Source organism: Saccopteryx bilineata, chromosome 9 (genome assembly GCF_036850765.1).
Source record: "Saccopteryx bilineata isolate mSacBil1 chromosome 9, mSacBil1_pri_phased_curated, whole genome shotgun sequence".
NCBI classification, from domain to species: domain Eukaryota; kingdom Metazoa; phylum Chordata; class Mammalia; order Chiroptera; family Emballonuridae; genus Saccopteryx; species Saccopteryx bilineata.
The window spans coordinates 93386843-93406118 of NC_089498.1; the positions used below are offsets into that span (position 1 = coordinate 93386843).

The 19276-nt window shown below is 38.8% G+C and overlaps 1 protein-coding gene across 6 annotated transcripts in view; it reads right to left on the reverse strand.

The window, feature by feature from the left end:
* The window catches only part of PARG (poly(ADP-ribose) glycohydrolase), a 169656-nt gene that overhangs the window by 53503 nt on the left and 96877 nt on the right, over positions 1–19276 (reverse strand). For all 6 annotated transcript variants that reach the window (XM_066242781.1, XM_066242780.1, XM_066242779.1 and 3 more), the window contains one exon: positions 5531–5609. In XM_066242781.1, coding sequence (XP_066098878.1) covers positions 5531–5609 — 79 coding nt within the window. The remainder of the gene's footprint in view (positions 1–5530; positions 5610–19276) is intronic.

Genomic DNA, 19276 nt, shown 5'->3' on the forward strand with positions numbered 1-19276 from the left:
CCCTCACAGACTCCTGAGACTCTGGCAGGGCTCAGTCATAAAAACAAACTCACAACTTTTTTGAGACCTCTCAGAAAAACAGAGGCAGAAAATATTATTATTATTTTGTAGAGAGAGAAAGTGAGGAGGAGAGGGAAGCATCAACTTGTAGTAGTAGTTGCCTCTCATATGTGCCTTGACTGGGCAAGCCCAGGGTTTCGAACTGGTGGCCTCAGTGTTCCAGGTCGACACCCTACCACTGTGCAACCACAGGCCAAGCAGAAAGCACCACTTTATTTTAGATCTCAAGGCATACACATTATGGACTGCCAGGCTTTCATCAGCAAAATGAGAATTACAGAGAGACAACAGATAATGACATACTGTAAACGGGCATTTCACTTACAGTGAGTCTCACAGGTCAAAGGGTTTGGGGGGCAAACAAAAGGAACTTAGGTTTGTTTTCCTCTAATGCTAAAGACATAGCATTTGTATTTCGACAAGAGCTCATTCCTTCTTTGTTTTGAAAGACCTGCTCTATGTCACTGGGTAGGTAACATCACCATATATCATCCAAGAACTAATCCCAAGAAGTCAAGTGGTACAGAAAATGTGTAATGATTCAGTACAACAATCTGCCTACAGTGCTCAATTGTTGACTGTGAAATTATTTTTAAAAAGATAAAGACAACAAAGTTGACAATAACATATTGCAGACAATAACACAAACCAAACAAAATAACACATTGCCGGTAGAAATAAAAAGGACTGGGTGAAATGATGATTTTAGAAGTGTAAAATTTCAAATATTTCATCTCTTGTAACTTGAATATACAGATATGCTAAGCAACTTTCCACACTGAAGAAAAGCAATAAAAACCTTCATGTTAGTCTGTAAATAATTATCATGAATTAAACACCCACATAGGTAATTTCTGCAAACACATATTTTAACCAAAACAAAAGGAAAGAGACCAGGGGCTGGACTGAGATACTACAAAGAGTAAGTATGTATGGCTACATGGACAATAGCTGATTCTTTCTGCCACAATAGCTTTTTTCTATTTGTTTTGTTTAATCCCCTTCATCTTTTTCACCCATTTCCACAAGCCCCCTCCCCTCTGAAAGCTGTCAGTCTGTTCTCTATCTATGAGTCTGTTTCTATTGTGTTTGTTAACTTATTTTGTTCCTTAGATTTCACATATCAGCCAAATCATATGGTACTTGTGTTTTTCTGACTGGCTTATTTCATTTAGCCTAATGCTCTCCAATCCTGTCACAAAGGGTAAGATTCCCTTCTTTTTATGGCTGAGTAGTATTCCACTGTACCACAGCTTTTTTATACACTCATCTACAGATAGACATTTGGGTTGCTCCCAAATCTTAGCTATTGTAAATAATGCTACAGTGAATATAGATACATATATTCTTTTGAATTAATGTTTTCAGATAAATTCAAGGAAGTGAAATCACTGGATCATAAGGCAGTTCCATCTATATGTGTGTTTTTATACCAGTACCATGCTATTTTGATAATTAAAGCCTTGCAGTATAGTTTGATATCAGGTTGTATGATTTCTCCAACTTTGTTCTTCTTTCTCAAGACTGCTGTGCCTATTCAGGGTCTTTTGTGGTTCCACACAAATTTTTGCAATATTGGCCCTGGCCAGTTGGCTCAGAGGTAGAGCACTGGCCCAGCATGTGGAAGTCCCAGGTTCTATTCTCAGTCAGGGCACACAGGAGAAGAGACCAACTCCTTCTCCACCCCTACATCCCCCCATCTCCTCTCTCTCTCTTCTTCTCCTGCAGCCATGGCTCGAATGGTTTGAGCAAGTTGGCCCTGGGTGCTAGGATGGCTCCATGGCCTCACCTCAGGTGCTAAAAATGGAACGGCTGCCAAACAACGGAGCAGCGGCCCCAGATGGGCAGAGCATCGCCCCATAGGGGGCTTGCCAGGTAGATTCTGGTAGGGGTGCATGCACGAGTCTGTCTCTGCCTTCCTGCCTCTCAATAATACTACTACTAATAATAATGTTTTTTGCAATATTGGTTTTAGTCCTGTGAAATATGCCATTAGTATCTTGATAGAAAATTTGTTGAATCAAAAGATTGTTTTGGGTAATATGAACATTTTAATGATGTTAATTATTCCTATTTGTGAACATGGTATATGCTTCCGCTTATTTGCAACATCTTCAGTTTCCTTCTGCAGCGTCTTATAAACTTCACAGAAAAAATCTTTTATATCTTATTCTTACATGTATTTTTAAAGCAATTGTGAATGGTATTGCTTCCTTAGTTTCCATTTCTGATAGTTCATTATTAGTGTATAAAAATTCAACTGATTTCTTGATCTTTATTTTGTATTCTGCTACTTTACGAAATGTATTTATCAGTTCTAGTAGTTTTTCTGGTGGAATCTTTAAGATTCTCTAAATACAGTATCATGCCATCTGCAAATGACAGTTTCACTTCTTTCCACTTTGGATGTTTTTTATTTCTTCTTGGCTGATTGCTGTGGCTAGGACTTCCAGTACTATGTTGACTAAGAGCGGTAAAAGCAAACATCCCTGTCTTGTTCCTGATCTTAAGGGAATTGCTTGTACTTTTTGCACATTGAGTATGATGCTGGCTGTGGGTTTGTCATTTATGGTGTTTATTATGTTGAGATATAGTCCCTGTATTCCCACTTTGCTGAGAGCTTTTATCATAAATGGGTGCTGCATTTTATCAAATGCTTTTTCTGCATCTATTGATATAATCATGTGGTTTTTAAATTTTATTTATTCATTTTTAGAGAGGAGAGAGAGACAGAGAGAGAGAAGGGGGGAGGAGCTGGAAGCATCAACTCCCATATGTGCCTTGACCAGGCAAGCCTAGGGTTTTGAACCAGCGACCTCAACATTTCCAGGTCGATGCTTTATCCACTGCGCCACCACAGGTCAGGCTGGTTTTTATCTCTCATTTTGTTTATGTGGTGTATTACATTTCTTGACTTGTGAATATCATACCACCCTTTCATCCCTGGAATAAATCCCACTTTTAAATGATGTATGATATTTTTCACGGATTCCTGGATCTAGTTTGGTAATATTTTGTTGAGGATTTTAGCATCTATTTTCCTTAGGGAAAATGGCCTATAATTTTCTTTCTTTGTAGTGTGTTTTTCAGTTTTTCTCGTGATTAAATTCTAGTTTCATACCATTATGGTCAGAGAAGATGTTTGATATGATTTCAATCTTTTAAAATTTATTGAGATATGCTTTATGCCCTAGTATGTGGTCCATCCTATAAAATGTTGCATGAGCACTTGAAAAGAATGATATTCTGCTGCTGTGGGTGAAATGCTCTGAAGATATCAATTAAATCCATCTGTTCCAGTGTGTCATTTAAAGCTACCATTTCCTTGCTAATTTTCTTTTTTTTTTTTTAATAATTTTATTTCTTTAATGGGGCGACATCAATAAATCAGGATACATATATTCAAAGATAACATGTCCAGGTTATCTTGTCGTTCAATTATGTTGCATACCCATCACCCAAAGTCAGATTGTCTTCTGTCACCTTCTATCTAGTTTTCTTTGTGCCCCTCCCCCTCCCCCTTTCCCTCTCCTTTTCCCCCCTCCCCCTGTAACCACCACACTCTTATCAATGTCTCTTAGTCTCACTTTTATGTCCCACCTATGTATGGAATAATGCAATTCCTGTTTTTTTCTGATTTACTTATTTCACTTCGTATCATGTTATCAAGATCCCACCATTTTGCTGTAAATGATCCGATGTCATAATTTCTTATGGCTGAGTAGTATTCCATAGTGTATACGTGCCACATCTTCTTTATCCAGTCATCTATTGATGGGCTTTTTGGTTGTTTCCATGTCCTGGCCACTGTGAACAATGCTGCAATGAACATGGGGCTGCATGTGTCTTTACTTATCCATGTTTCTGAGTTTTGGGGGTATATACCCAGTAGAGGGATTGCTGGGTCATAAGGTAGTTCTATTTTCAGTTTTTTTGAGGAATCACCATACTTTCTTCCATAATGGTTGTACTACTTTACATTCCCACCAACAGTGTATGAGGGTTCCTTTTTCTCCACAGCCTCTCCAACATTTGCTATTACCTGTCTTGTTAATAATAGCTAATCTAACAGGTGTGAGGTGGTATCTCATTGCAGTTTTGATTTGCATTTCTCTAATAACTAAAGAAGATGAGCATCTTTTCATATATCTGTTGGCCACTTGTATTTCTTCCTGGGAGAAGTGTCTGTTCATGTCCTCTTCCCATTTTTTTATTGGATTGTTTGTTTGTTTGTTGTTGAGTTTTATGAGTTCTTTGTATATTTTGGATATTAGGCCCTATCTGAGCTGTTGTTTGAAAATATCATTTCCTATTTAGTTGGCTGTCTGTTTATTTTGTTATCAGTTTCTCTTGCTGAGCAAAAACTTCTTAGTCTGATGTAGTCCCATTCATTAATTTTTGCCTTCACTTCTCTTGCCTTTGGAGTCAAATTCATAAAATTTCCTTGCTAATTTTCTGTCTGGAAGATCTATCCATTGATGTCAAGGGAGTATATCCCCTATCATGACTGAATTCCTGTCAATCTCTCCCTTATGTCCACCAAGATTTGCTTTACATATTTAGGTGCTCCTATGTTGGGTGCATAAATGTTATAAGGGTCTTCTTGTTGGATTGCTCCCTTTATCATTGTATAATGTCCTGCTCTGTCTCTTATCATATAGTCTTTGTATTAAAGTCTACTTTGTCAGATAGAAGTATTGCTACCCCAGCTTCTTTTTCCTTTCAATTTGCATGAAACATCCTTTTCCATTCCTTTACTTTTAGTCTTCGGGTATCTCTCATTCTGAGGTGGGTCTCTTGTGTGTGTACATATATATATATCTTGTTTTCTTACCCATTCAGCTATGTTATGTCTTTTGATTGGCACATTTAAGCTTATGATGGCTTTTTTTTCATTGGAACACACACACGAGCTTTCAGGGTCCATTTCTGTAAAAATTCACCTCTATTAAACCAATTTAGCAGGAAAGGAAGAACACGTAAAAATATATTTCAATAAAAAAACAGGAGACAGCAGTAGTAAATTTCACTGTAATTTCTGCTTTCAATTCTTCCATGGCATTAGGGCAAATTCTCTGAACATAGGTTTCTCCTACCTACCTGATCTTCCAGAAAAGTTAAAGACAACTAATTAATCTGTTTAAGGGCTTTAAGATATAACTATAACCTATTATAAATAAGTCTGGCCTTGGAAGTTAAGTTAACCTCCACTGACTGCTTACAATTGGCAGCTAAGGTGCAAAAACTGTACAGAGCTCTGCCCTTCTTGTTCTTGATTTAGACTTTTGGGTTTTATTTCTCTTCCCTTTGGTATATGAAAATGGTAGCACTGTTTAACTACTAACAAACCTTTGACACTGAATTTTAAAAGAAAGCTAAATTTCTGAAATAGAATTAAATGGCAGAGAGAATACAAGGCCACATTTCTTAACTTTTCAACACACAGTACAGAAGTCAAAAATAAATTCACCTTTCATTCCTATCTTCATGGCTCCGGGCCCAACGATATGTTTCAGCATAGCCTGTGTACTCACTGTACTGTTCACTACCTGAAAAAAAAGATCTGACAATATTATTTTTCAGAAATACTTTCTTAAAAGCTGTACCTTCTAAAAAGGAAAAACAATAAAAAAAACTATTGATCTTAATGATTATTTCCCACAAACACACAAATAAAAATGATGCCTCCAAAAGCTACTACAATGTTTATCATAAAGTGACTGAATGTCTCAATCAACATAAAAAATATATGCTTTCAAATTCATTTCCTTCTTTTATGAAGAGTACATACAGACTGTGTTTTAAAGAAGTCCACTGTTTTCTTTCTTTTTTTTTATAAATATTTATTTTAATGGGGTGACATCAATAAATCAGGGTACATACATTCAAAGAAAGGAAGTCCACTGTTTTCAATGTCAGTAAATGATGATATTTTAGTTTGTATTGTTGAAAAAATAAATTTTACATAAAGACACCTCCAGCTAAGACAAGTATCATTAAAATTAAATCTAGAACTTGTCTATCAACAGGCAAGGTACTTTGAGAAAAGCTTTGTAAGACTAGAATATTGTGGCATGAAAAGAAAAAGAGGGAAACAAAGTATAATTAATATGAATATGATGAGACATGCACCAAGCTTGCCACATAACACAGATTCCTAATTCATCCGACCTGAACACATCTGAAGGGATAGGTGTCAAACAATTCTACTATTTAACTAAATATACTCATTCCAATTCCTATGGCCAACTCAATAATCACTTGATTTCAAAAATTAAAAGAAAATAACAGTAAAAATGAAAAACTGTGAACACTGAGAAGCATAATGCCTCGGCATATAAAAAAACACAGGAAGGAACAAGACAACACTGATGACTAAGATTAATGACTTTGATACAACTGCCCTAGTTTTCCCAGTAAATAAAATGTAAGCAGACTGATTCTTTCACGCAGCTGAATGACTATCTGTTAACAAACGACTACTCATGTAATAAAGGTCTAACGGTGATATGACAGAGAGTTAGTATTCAGGGTAAAAATGACTCCTAGAATATGCAATGTTCGATAAAATACATGTTTATAAGAACGGAGAACCTATTTAATAGAAACATAAAGAACACAAAATCAAACCATGACACTCTAATTATGAACTGTCAGTTATCCAAAACCAAATTAATTTCATTTTGGGGGTTGGATTAATTTCTTACATGTTTACTTAAACAATTTAGAAGCTTTTATACACAAAAATAATAAATGTAATAATCAAGATTACAAAAGGCCTCTACATATAACTATCAATTTGTAGACAGAAAATAGAAGAACATATTAAATACCAGCATGAAGATATAATCAGCAAAATTCAGAGTATGGGAAAATCTATAGGACCCATAGTATGAGTTGTTTATTAAAAAGAGGGTAAGGAAAGAAAAATAAACATGAAAACACTAATCATAAGAAAGTGGGCATAGTTATAGTATAGGGGCTCCTTGGGTCCATTCCTACGACAGTGACATAACACGAATTTTGGTGTAAGTCAAAACATACCCTAACTTAAGTCACTTACCTATCCTAACCCAGTTGTAAAATTATAATCTAGAACAGTGGTAGTCAACCTGGTCCCTATCCCTCACTAGAGGGTGTTCCAGCTTTCATGGTGGGTGGTAGCGGAGAAACCAAAGTATAAATATAAATAAAAAGATAAAGATTTAACTATAGTAAGTTGTTTTATAAAGATTTACTCTGGAGACACTTTACCACTCAGCCTGGAGTAGGAGAGGGGGGCTGAATTTGGGGAGCAGCTGCCTGCTATGCTGCAAGCCACTGGGAACTGGCTAAGGAGCTGTGATTACGCTCGATTTGAGGCCAAAATCCATGACCTAAGAGAGCAGATGATGAACCACAGCATGAGCTCCGGGTCCAGATCCCTGCGAACCAATCAGAAACGCTCATTCTATGTCAGAGAGATTTTATAAAAGTTCTTGAGAGTGTGAGAAGTTTTCGTCTCTCGATCACACATACTATTTTTTTTCCACTGAGTAAGAGCAGCGCATGGGCATCAACTGTCTGTGTGTGCATAAGAAATAGAGACCAGAAGAAAATAATAAGTCTGACTTCTGCAGTGGATGGGGTGTCGACCTGGAGGAATGATGAGATTGCCAGTTTGAAATCCTGGGTTTCCTGGTCAAGGCACATATGGGAATTGATGCTTTCTGCTTCCCCCTCCTTCTCTCTCTCTCTCTCTCTCTCTCTCTCTCTCTCTCTCTCTCTTTCTCCTCTCCTCTCCAAAGTGAATAAATAAAATCTTAAAAAAAAAAGATTTATTCTGCCAAACTTGTGAAAATCCGACACAAAGTACTTGGTAAGTAATTATTATTATATGTTTTAACTTGCTGTAACTCTGCTTTATAAATTTTATAAAGTAAAGTTACTTACTTTCCTACCTTATAAATCACCATTACTGTGGAACCGGTGGGCGGTTAGAAAATTTTACTACTAACAGAGATATAAAAGTGGGTGGTAGGTATAAAAAGGTTGAGTACCCCTGATCTAGAACATAAAAACACAACTAAGCCACAGAAGAAGGAAAAGGACGTAAATACAGGAGCCATGATAAGGGCCAAAAAGTCGTCACAATACAAACAGACCACCTGCGCTTTTAACAGTCCAAAATGGTATAGGTAAGCATACTGGGAGACGCCAACTCCCTCACTCATACTCATATGCCACACTACTGTATATTCTTCTGCTACAGGCAACCAAACTAGTTTGCCCATGTAGTTAGTAAATACAATGCTAATGGTGTAAGCTGAAACACTCACATCTCAAGTTTTTAAAGGTTTTATGGGAGTGAGCATTGTAAACTCCAAACATCATATGTCAAGACTGTCGTAACTCAAGGAACCCCTGTAATATCACATAAAACTGACTTCAAGTCAGAGTATTATAAAAGATAAAGCAGAACATTTCATAATGATAAAAAATTTTAACACCTGAAAAATCAATTCATGAAATCCATCATATTAACAGATTAAAGAACCCCACATAATCATATCAAACATTGCAGAAAAGATCAAATTCAATACCTATTCATTATTAAAACTCAACAAAACTGAAAAAGGAACATCCTCAATCTGACTGAGTCATTACAGAAATCCTTACAACTAGCTTCATACTCAATGGTGAAAATATTCCACCTAAAATCTGTTAAAAAACAAAATTCAAATGTGTAAATGTTACGTTTCTTATTGGCTTTATTCAGTGATTCATGATTCAAACCCATCTAGCAGACAAAAAGGTGCTCCACAGAGCTATACAAAATGAGACTTTTATAGGAAGGACAGAACAGAACAAGAAAATTATAAGAGCAAACAGCAGGTTGTTTCACGCAACGTCACTTCTTCATGAAAAGGCAGGGGTCTATCAGGCAGATCATCTCACTGGTAGTGACATGGTAATTCCAAATTGAACTGCTTAAGGCCACTTCTGGGGGAGGTAAAAACTGTGACTAATTTAGGTATTAAGTCTCAGTTTAGTGATGTCGGCTTCACACAAGTGGATCTATTTGGGGCATATCTCCTTTATAACAAATCAAGGCAAGGATCACCACTCTCATCACTTCTATTCAACATTGCAACGAGGTTGCTAACCACTGCAATAAGGCAAGAAAAAAAAAGTCACAAAGAGTGCAAAAAAGTAAGTAAGACTGTTGCTATTTGCAGATGTCATGATTGTTTATGTGGCAAATCCTAAGAAATCACTAAGAAAAGATTTGGAGAATAGAGGGAAGAGGGAGGAAGAGAGAAAAAGAGAAAAGCTCATAAGTAAATGTAGTAAGATCAAAGGATGTATCTCTATACTAGTAGCAAATAATGGGAAAATAAAACTTAAAAACTCATTAATAATAGTATCAAAAAACATAAAATACTTAGTAAATATAACAAATGGTATAGAAGACACCAACAAGTAAAAAAAAAAAAGATGTACCATAAATAAACAAAGATAAAATTACCTATGCTTAGGGGTTTTATATTTTCTATTTCCCTAAGTTTTGTTGATTATCCTAGCAGACTTATCTTAATAATAACTGAGAAAGTGATTCTAAAATTTATTTGAAGGTGTAATAACCTAGAACAGTCAAGACATTTTTGGAAAAAAAAATTGGAGGATTCAACATTTTCAGTTAATCCTTGACAATGCAAGGGTTAGGGCACTGAAACTTGAACAGCTAAAAATCTGTGTTTAACTTTTGACTCTCCAAAACTTAAGCTGTCTCCTAGTATATGTAGGGTACTGGTTCCGAGACCACCACACCTTCCCACCCCTACAAATAACAAAATCCACAGATGCTCAAGTTCCCTATATAAAATGGCATAGATCAATGAATATAGTCGTCCCTCTGCATGCTCAGACTCCCAACCAAGGAGAGGTTGGGAGTTACAGGTATTAACTGAAAAAAATTTGTACAGCAGTGGACTTATGCAGTTCAAGTCCGTGTTGTTCAGGATCAACTGTACTTGGTCATCACTTAAGGAAAGACCAATAGATCAATGAAACAGTATATCCATACTTGTACAGTAAATTGACTTTTCACCAAACGGTGCTAAAACAATCTATTGGGAAAACAATAGTGCTTCCAGCAAATGTTGCTAGAACAAGTAGATATTCATGTAGACAAAAGAAAACATAAACTTGAACTGCCATCTCACATTATGAATAAAAATTATTTTGAGATAGATAACAAACATAAACATAGAAACTAAAATTATAAGACCTCTAAAAGAAAACATAGGAGAATGGCTTTATGACATTGTGATTGGTAAAGATTTCTTAGACAGAATAAAGAAAATAGCAACCTCAATAATTTTAAAAAACTAAATTAGATTAATATTAAAATACCTTTAGGAAAATGCTTAGGCAAGACTGAAGGAAAAATGTTCGTAACAAAAATATCTGACAAAGACTTGTGTTCAGAATTTTTGAAGAACTCCTATAAGTGAATAAAAACCCAATTCTGAAAATGGAAAAAGATTTGAATATTAACTTCACAGAGAAAGATAAAGAATTGGCTAATGTCCACATGAAATACTGTTCAATATCACTAGTCATCAGAGAAATGTAAATTATAATGGCATGATACCACTACATACCCAATAGAATGGTTAAAATAAAAAACAATGACAATGTTGAATGATGACAAAATGTAGAACAAGTAAACTTCTATATTGCTGGTAGGACACAAAATGGACAACAATTTTGGAAAACGGTTTGGCAATTCCTTATAAAATCAAACATGCATCCTTTTAACCTAGAAATTTCACTCATAGGTATTTACCCAACAGAAACTCAAAATGCCTATCCATGAAAACTACAAACAAGAACGTTCACAGCAGCTTTATTAGTAATAACCTCAAATTGGTCAGGGTTCAGTCAGAGAAACAGAACCAGTAGGAAATACACATGAAAAGATTTATTGTAAGGGACTGGCTTACACAATTGTTGAGGCTAACTAGGCAAATGCTAAGGATAGGCTAGAACTCTCAGGCACAGGCTGAGGCTGCTGTTCACAGAAGGAATTTCTTTTTCAGGGAAGTTTCAGTGCTGCTCTTAAGGCCTTTCTGCTGACTGAATCAATCCACCAGTTACCTAAAATAATCTCCATTATTTAAAGTCAATTGATATGGACTTTAAGATATAAAATAGCTTTACAAAAACACCTAGATTAGTGTTTGAATGAAATGGAGGCTATAGCCAAGCCAAGCTGACATATAGAAAAGTCCATCATGAGCCTAAAAGTGGAAACAATCCAAATGTCCATAAACAGGAAATTAGCAAGTGGCATAATCATACAAATACTACTTAGCAATAAAAAGGAACAAACCACTGATATACTCTCAAACACAGACGACTTTCATATATACTGCTCACAAAAATTAGGGGATATTCCAAAATGAATAAGAAGCGATAAAAAAATCCTCTAATTTTTCTGAGCAGTACGATGAGCAGTATATATTATGCTGAGGAAAAGAACTGAGGCACAAGCCTGACCAGGTGGTAGCATAATAGATAGGGCATCAACTTGAGCACAGGCTCACCAGCTGGAGCGTGGGGTCGCTGGCATGAGTGTGGGATCATAGAAATGACCCATGGTTGCTGGCTTGACCCCAAAGGCTGCGGGCTTGAGCAAGGAAACATTGGCTCAGGTGGAGCCCCACCCCCTCCGCCTGGTCAAGGCATGTATGACAAAGCAATTAATGAACAACTCAAATGCCGCAACTATGAGTTGATGCTTCTCATCTCTCTCCCTTCCCATCTGTCTGTCTCTATCTGTCCCTCTCTCTGTCTCTGCCTCTCTCACAAAAAAATAAAATAAAAATAAAAAAATAAAGAAGTGAGTCACAGAAAAGTACACTCTATATAAATTATTTACATGAAATTCTTAAAAGATAAAACTAATTTATAATGGAAAAGAATTTTTTTTGGTTATTTCTAGAGGACTGGTCTGGAGATTGACCAGAAAAGGGCCCAAGGAAATTTTCTGGGTTGTCTGTTTTGCTAGGTGTGGGATTACAAGGGTATGTCTCTTTGCCAAAAGTCAATATATTATACACTTAACATTGTGTTATTTGGTATGTGTAAATTTTATCTAGGAAGGAAGAAGGGAGGGAGGGAGGAAGGAAGGAATGAAGAGAGGTAGAGAGGGATAGAGGAAGAGAGGGAAGAGTAAAGAAGGGACCAAACTATAAAAAATAGTGAACTCCTAACAGGTTAGCTTTTTGCAGTAACATGGCTTGGTTTGAAATCAACTTGAATATATTCTAAGGTTCAGCAAATGAAAAAATAGAGAACAACAGAAGCCACAGTTTTCACTGTAGGGGAAGTGAGTTCCAAATGTGAAAAAAAGAGAATGCATTTTCTGATGTTGAGTGGAAATGAGAAATTCAGTTGGGTGTGTTTGTGTGTATGCTGGCATGCATGTATATTATACATGTATGTCCTATTTCTGTCTGATGAGGGGGGTATAGAAGCAATGACACTCTTAGTAGAAATAAGCACACCAAGCATTCAAATCTTGATTTCTAAATACTAACTAAATCCAAGACAACTTGAAGAAATTGGCTGATTACAGAGTTGGAGCAGGGAATATACAGGATGAGCATAAAACATCTACTGTGCAAAAAAAGAAGGAAGTGCGTTTAAAAATGATGGCATAGGCCCTGGCCAGTAGGCTCAGTGGTAGAGCTGGAAGTGTGGACGTGTGTGGGTTCAGAACTTCCTGGAGTGTGGAAGTCCTGGGTTCAATTCCCGGCCAGGGCACACAGGAGAGGCGCCCTTCTGCCTCTCCACCCTCCCCCCTCTCCTTTTTCTCTATCTCTCTCTTCCCCTCCTGCAGCCAAGGCTCCATTGGAGCAAAGCTGGCCCAGGCACTGAGGATGGCTCCATGGCCTCTGCCTCAGGTGCCAGAATGGCTTCGGGTGCAATGGAGCAATGCCCCAGATGGGCAGAGCATCGCCCCCTAGTGGGCATGCCGGGTGGATCCCGGTCGGGCACATGCGGGAGTCTGTCTCCCTGTCTCCCTGCTTATCACTTCAGAAAAATACCCCCCAAAAAATAAATGATGGCACATTCAAAGAGACTCAATAGCCCACTTGAAGGGGCACTCACTGACTAAATCTGAGAAAATTTAGCATCAAAACAGATGACAGAGAAAGACAAGATGGCGCTGGAGTAGGCGGACGTACCAACTTCCACCTCCCAGAACCAAAGTAGATTAGAAACTACTTTTAAGAACCATCATCTGGAAAAACCAACCTGGGACTAAACTAAGAGGACTCTTCAAACAAGGAAGACTGAAGAAGCCACACCGAGACTGGTAGGAAAAGTGGAAACATGGAGAGGGCTGCCCAGCTCCCCGGAGTGAAAGGCAGTCGGGAGAGACTCGTGTGGCGGGAAGTGAGTTTAGCAGAGAGGGGAGGGTCCTGAGCCCCAGGAACAAAGCCCCAGCCTGCAGTCCCAGAGCCCAGAAGAGGTGTATGGACAGTATTTAGCTGAAAACAAGTCAGGATACTGTTTGTGAGAAAGAGACTGATTTCTCAGACCCAGGATTCTTCTTAAAAGGACCGCACATGGCCCTGGCCAGTTGGCTCAGCGGTAGAGTGTCGGCTTGGCATGCGGAGGACCTGGGTTCGATTCCCGGCCAGGGCACATAGGAGAAGCGCCCATTTGCTTCTCCACCACCACCCCCTCCTTCCTCTCTCTCTCTTCCCCTCCCGCAGCCAAGGCTCCACTGGAGCAAAGATGGCCCGGGTGCTGGGGATGGCTCCTTGGCCTCTGCCCAAGGCACTAGAGTGGCTCTGGTGGTGGCAGAGTGACGCCCCGGAGGGGCAGAGCATCACCCCCTGGTGGGCAGAGTGTCGCCCCTGGTGGGCGTGCTGGGTGGATCCCGATCGGGCGCATGCGGGAGTCTGTCTGACTGTCTCTCCCTGTTTCCAGCTTCAGAAAAATGAGAAAAAAAAAAAAAAAGGACCGCGCAGAACATCTCTCTCACAACCACTCACCTGGGACTCCGGGGGATGGGGAGAGAGGAGAGTACCAGAGTAGCAGGAAGAGAGTGTAATCTAGGAGGCACAGGGAGAAATATTTTGGGAGACAGCCACCCTAACCCCTGGGAAGAGTCACTCCCCAAATCTGAAGTGAATGTTTCCCCTGGAAACAGCAATACCAGCAAAGAGAAGCAGGACACCAGCCAAACAGCTCTCCCGCGGCACTCGGAGCAGAGTCGCTTAGGAGGGAACTTTCGGGACTACAGTAGGGAGTCTTAGGGTCTGAGCTGCAGTATCCGCATCCACATGGCTGAGGGCTCACGGGCGGCAGCGGGACGTGGAGGCACAGTTCTGTCTGCAAGGGGCAGAAGCCGGCTGGCCACCACTGGGCCCAAGTGTGAGCTCAGTTTTGCCTGGCTGGGGAGGAGGATGCATGCAGAAGCAGTCAAGCCCAGCTGCAGGCCGCCTGCAATCCAGCCTATGGGGGGAAGGGCGGAAACCCCAAAAGGGGTGGGGACCTGCCCTTCAGAAAGGGCGCAAGAGTGCAGCCTTGCCCCGCCTGCAGAACCGAGGCTTGTGGCCTCACTTGGGAGCCGGCTCCTCCAGCAGAGGTGGAGCCAAAAGTCCAGAACAGGCGGAGTCCAGCTACTGAGCGTGGGCACGCAGTCCCGCCTGGGCTGTGGAGCCAAGGCTTGCAGCCAATCCATGAGTGGGATCCTCCTGCAGGGGCGGGGCAAAAGCCTGGAAATAGGCGGAGACTCACAGCTGAGCAAAGATGCTCACCACTGCCCTCAGGGCCGAGCATAATGCCACCCATGGGGGCGGGGCAAAGGCCAAGGCCACCAAGGCTTGTACACACGAGCACGTGATCACAGCCACTTCCATGAAGAAGAGGCAGAAACCACAGCAACACCCCAGTGGGCAGGCACCAGCAACGCCCATACCCAAACACCCTAGGCAGCAACAGCAGAGGGGGTGGCAGGCCTGCAGACAGACCATACCTAGGGAACAGAGGCCACACCCAGTGTACTCCAGTGGCCAAAACCTTTCTTTACACAAAGAAAATGAGAAAGCAAAGAAATGCAACACAAATGAATCAAGAGAAATCCCCAGAAAAGGACCTGAATGAATCAGATATAGCCAAATTACCAGATAGAGTTTAAAATAACAATTATTAGGATGCTCAAAGATCTTAGAACAACAATAGATGGTCATTACGGACACCTAAATAAAGAGATAACAAATATAAAAAAGGACATTGAAATAATAAAAAAGAGTCAGTCAGAAATGACAAATACAATATCAGAAATAAAGAACACAATGGAAGGAATTAAAAGCAGAATGGATGAAGCTGAGAATCGAATCAGCGAGTTAGAGGACACGATAAATAAAAGCATGGATGCAGAGCAGAAAAACAAAAAGAGACTCTAAAAGTCTGAAGAAATTCTAAGAAAGCTCTGTGACAACATGAAGAGAAATAACATCCGCGTCATACGGGTTCCTGAAGAAGAAGAGAAAGAACAAGGAATAGAGACTTTGTTCAAGTATATCATAGCTGAAAACTTCCCTCAGTTAAGGCAGAAAAACATCTCACATGTTCAAGAAGCACAGAGAATTCCACTAAAGAGAAACCCAAACAAATCAATACCAAGACACATCATAATTAAAATACCAAAGCTAAATGATAAAGAGAAAATATTAAAAGATACTAGAGAAAAAAAAGACTATAACCTACAAAGGAACCCCCACAAGCATGACTTCTGACTTCTCAACAGAAACAATTGAGGCCTGAAGGGAACGGCAAGAAATATTCAAAGTAATGCAGAAAAACAGCCTACAACCAAGACTACTCTATACAGCAAGGCTATCATTTAAAATTGAAGGAGAAATAAAAAGCTTTCCAGACAAAATAAAACTCAAGGAATTCACTACAACCAAACCAGGGCTGCAAGAAATGCTAAGGGGCCTGTTGTAAACAGATCAAAGGGGAAAAAGAATATAGCAAAAGAGGAATAAAGTTTGAAAGAATAAAATGGCAATAAACAATTACATATCAATAATAACCTTAAATGTAAATGGATTAAATGACCCAATCAAAAGACATAGGGTAGCTGCATGGATAAGAAAACAGGACCCAAACATATGCTGTCTACAAGAGACATACCTTAAAACAAAAGATGCACACAGACTGAAGAGAAAAGGATGGAAAAAAATATTTCACGTAAATGGAAATGAAAAAAAAGCTGGGGTAGCAATACTTATATCAGACAAAATGGACTTTAAAAGAAAGACTATAGTTAGAGATAAAGAAGGTCACTACATAATGATAAAGGCAGCAAACAAACAAGAAGATATAACTGTTATGAATATCTATGCACCTACTATAGGAGCACCTAAATATATAAAGCAGACTTTGATGGATTTAAAGGGTGAGATCAACAGCAATACTATAATAGTAGGGGATTTCAATACCCCACTAACATCACTAGATAGATACTCAAGAAAGAAAATTTAAAAAGAAACAGCAGACTTAAAGGACACACTAGATAAACTGGATTTAATAAATATCTTTAGAACCTTTCACCCTAAAACAGCAGAATATACATTCTTTTCAAGTGCTCATGTTACATTCTCTAGAATAGAACAAATGTTAGGGCACAAAAGCGGCCTCAACAAATTTAAGAAGATTGAAATCATATCAACCACTTTCTCAGATCACAATGGCATGAAACTAGAAATCAACAACAGAAAAACTGAAAAATACTCAAACACTTGGAAACTAAATAGCATCTTATTAAATAACGAATGGGTAAACAATGATATCAAAAAAGAAATTTAAAAATTTCTAGAAATGAACGATAATGAGCATACATCAAGTCAAAATTTATGGGACACAGCAAAAGTAGTCCTGAGAGGGAAGTTCATAGCATTACAGGCATACCTCAAGAAGCTAGAAAAAGCTCAAATAAACAACTTGACCCTACATCTAAAAGAACTATAAAAAGAACAGCAAGTAAAGACCAAATGTAATAGAAGGAAGGAAATAATAAGGATCAGAGCAGAAATAAATGACATAGAGGCTAAAGAAACAATACAGAGGATCAATGAAACCAGGAGCTGGTTCTTTGAAAAGGTAAACAAGATCGATGAACCTTTAACCAGACTCACCAAGAAAAAGAGAGGACTCAAATAAATAAAATTAGAAACTAGAGTGGAGAAATAACAACTGACACAACAGAAATACAAAATATTGTAAGAAAATACTATGAAGAACTGTACGCCAAAAACCTAGACAACCTAGATGAAATGGACAAATTCCTTGAAACATATAATCTTCCAAAAATTAATCTGGAAGAATCAGAAAACCTAAACAGACCAATTACAACAAATGAGATTGAAACAGTAATCAAAAAACTCCCAACAAAGAAAAGTCCTGGGCCTGATGGCTTCACAAGTGAATTCTACCAAATATTCAAAGAAGAACTAACTCCTATCCTTCTCAAACTATTTCAAAAAATTCAAGAGGAAGGAAGACTTCCAAGCTCCTTTTATGAGGCAAGCATAATTCTGATTCCAAAATCAGGCAAAGACAACACAAAGAAAGAAAATGATAGGCCAATATCCCTGATGAATTTAGATACTAACATCCTCAACAAAATATTAGCAAACCGGATGCAGCAATATATGAAAAAATTCATACACCATGATCAAATGGGATTTATTCTTGGGAGGCAAGACTGGTACAATATTCATAAATCAATCAATGTGATTCATCACATAAACAAAAGGAAGGAGAAAAGACACATGATAATTTCAATAGATGCAGAAAAAGCATTTGATAAAATCCAGCACCCATTCATGACCAAAACTCTCAGCAAAGTGGAAATACAGGGAACATACCTCAACATGAAAAAGGCCATCTATGACAAACACACAGCCAAGACCATACTCAATGGCCAAAAATTAAAAGCAATCCCCTTAAGATCAGGAACAAAGCAGGGTGCCCCCTTTCACCACTCTTATTCAACATAGTTCTGGAGGTCCTACCCACAGCAATCAGACAAGAAAAAGAAATAAAAGGCATCCAAATTGGAAAAAAAGAAGTAAAACTATCATTATTTGCAGATGATATGATATTGTATATAGAAAACTCTAAAGTCGTAATCAAAAAACTACTAGACCTGATAAATGAATTCAGCAAGGTGGCAGGATATAAAATTAATACTCAGAGGCCCTGGCCGGTTGGCTCAGCGGTAGAGCGTCGGCCTGGCGTGCGGAGGACCCAGGTTCGATTCCTGGCCAGGGCACATAGGAGAAGTGCCCATTTGCTTCTCCACCCCCCCCTCCTTCCTCTCTGTCTCTCTCTTCCCCTCCCGCGGCCAAGCCTCCATTGGAGCAAAGATGGCCCGGGCGCTGGGGATGGCTCCTTGGCCTCTGCCCCAGGCGCTAGAGTGGCTCTGGTTGTGGCAGAGCGACGCCCCAGAGGGGTAGAGCATCGCCCCCTGGTGGGCAGAGCTTCGCCCCTGGTGGGCGTGCCGGGTGGATCCTAGTCGGGCACATGCGGGAGTCTGTCTGACTGTCTCTCCTCGTTTCCAGCTTCAGAAAAATACAAAAAAAAAAAAAAGATAAATTAATACTCAGAAATCAGATGCATTTTTATACACTAATAATGAACTGTCAGAGAAATTATGGAATCAATCCCTTTACCATTGCAACCAAAAAAATAAAGTACCCAGGAATAAATTTAACCAGGGAGATTAAAGACTTGTACTCAGAAAATTATAAAACATTGATGAAAGAAATCAAGGAAGATACAAACAAGTGGAAGCATATACCGTGCTCATGGTTAGGAAGAATAAACATTATTAAAATGTCTATATTACCCAAAGCAATTTATAAATTCAATGCAATACCAATTAAAATACCAATGACTTACTTCAAAGATATAGATCACATATTCCAAAAATTTATATGGAACCGAAAGAGATCACGAATAGCCTCAGCAATCTTGAAAAGGAAGAATAAAGTGGAAGGTATCACACTTCTGGATATCAAGTTATACTATAAGGCCATTGTACTCAAAACAGCTTGGTACTGGCATAAGAACAGGCATATAGATCAATGGAACAGAACTGAGAACCCAGAAATAAACCCACACTTTTATGGACAACTGATAT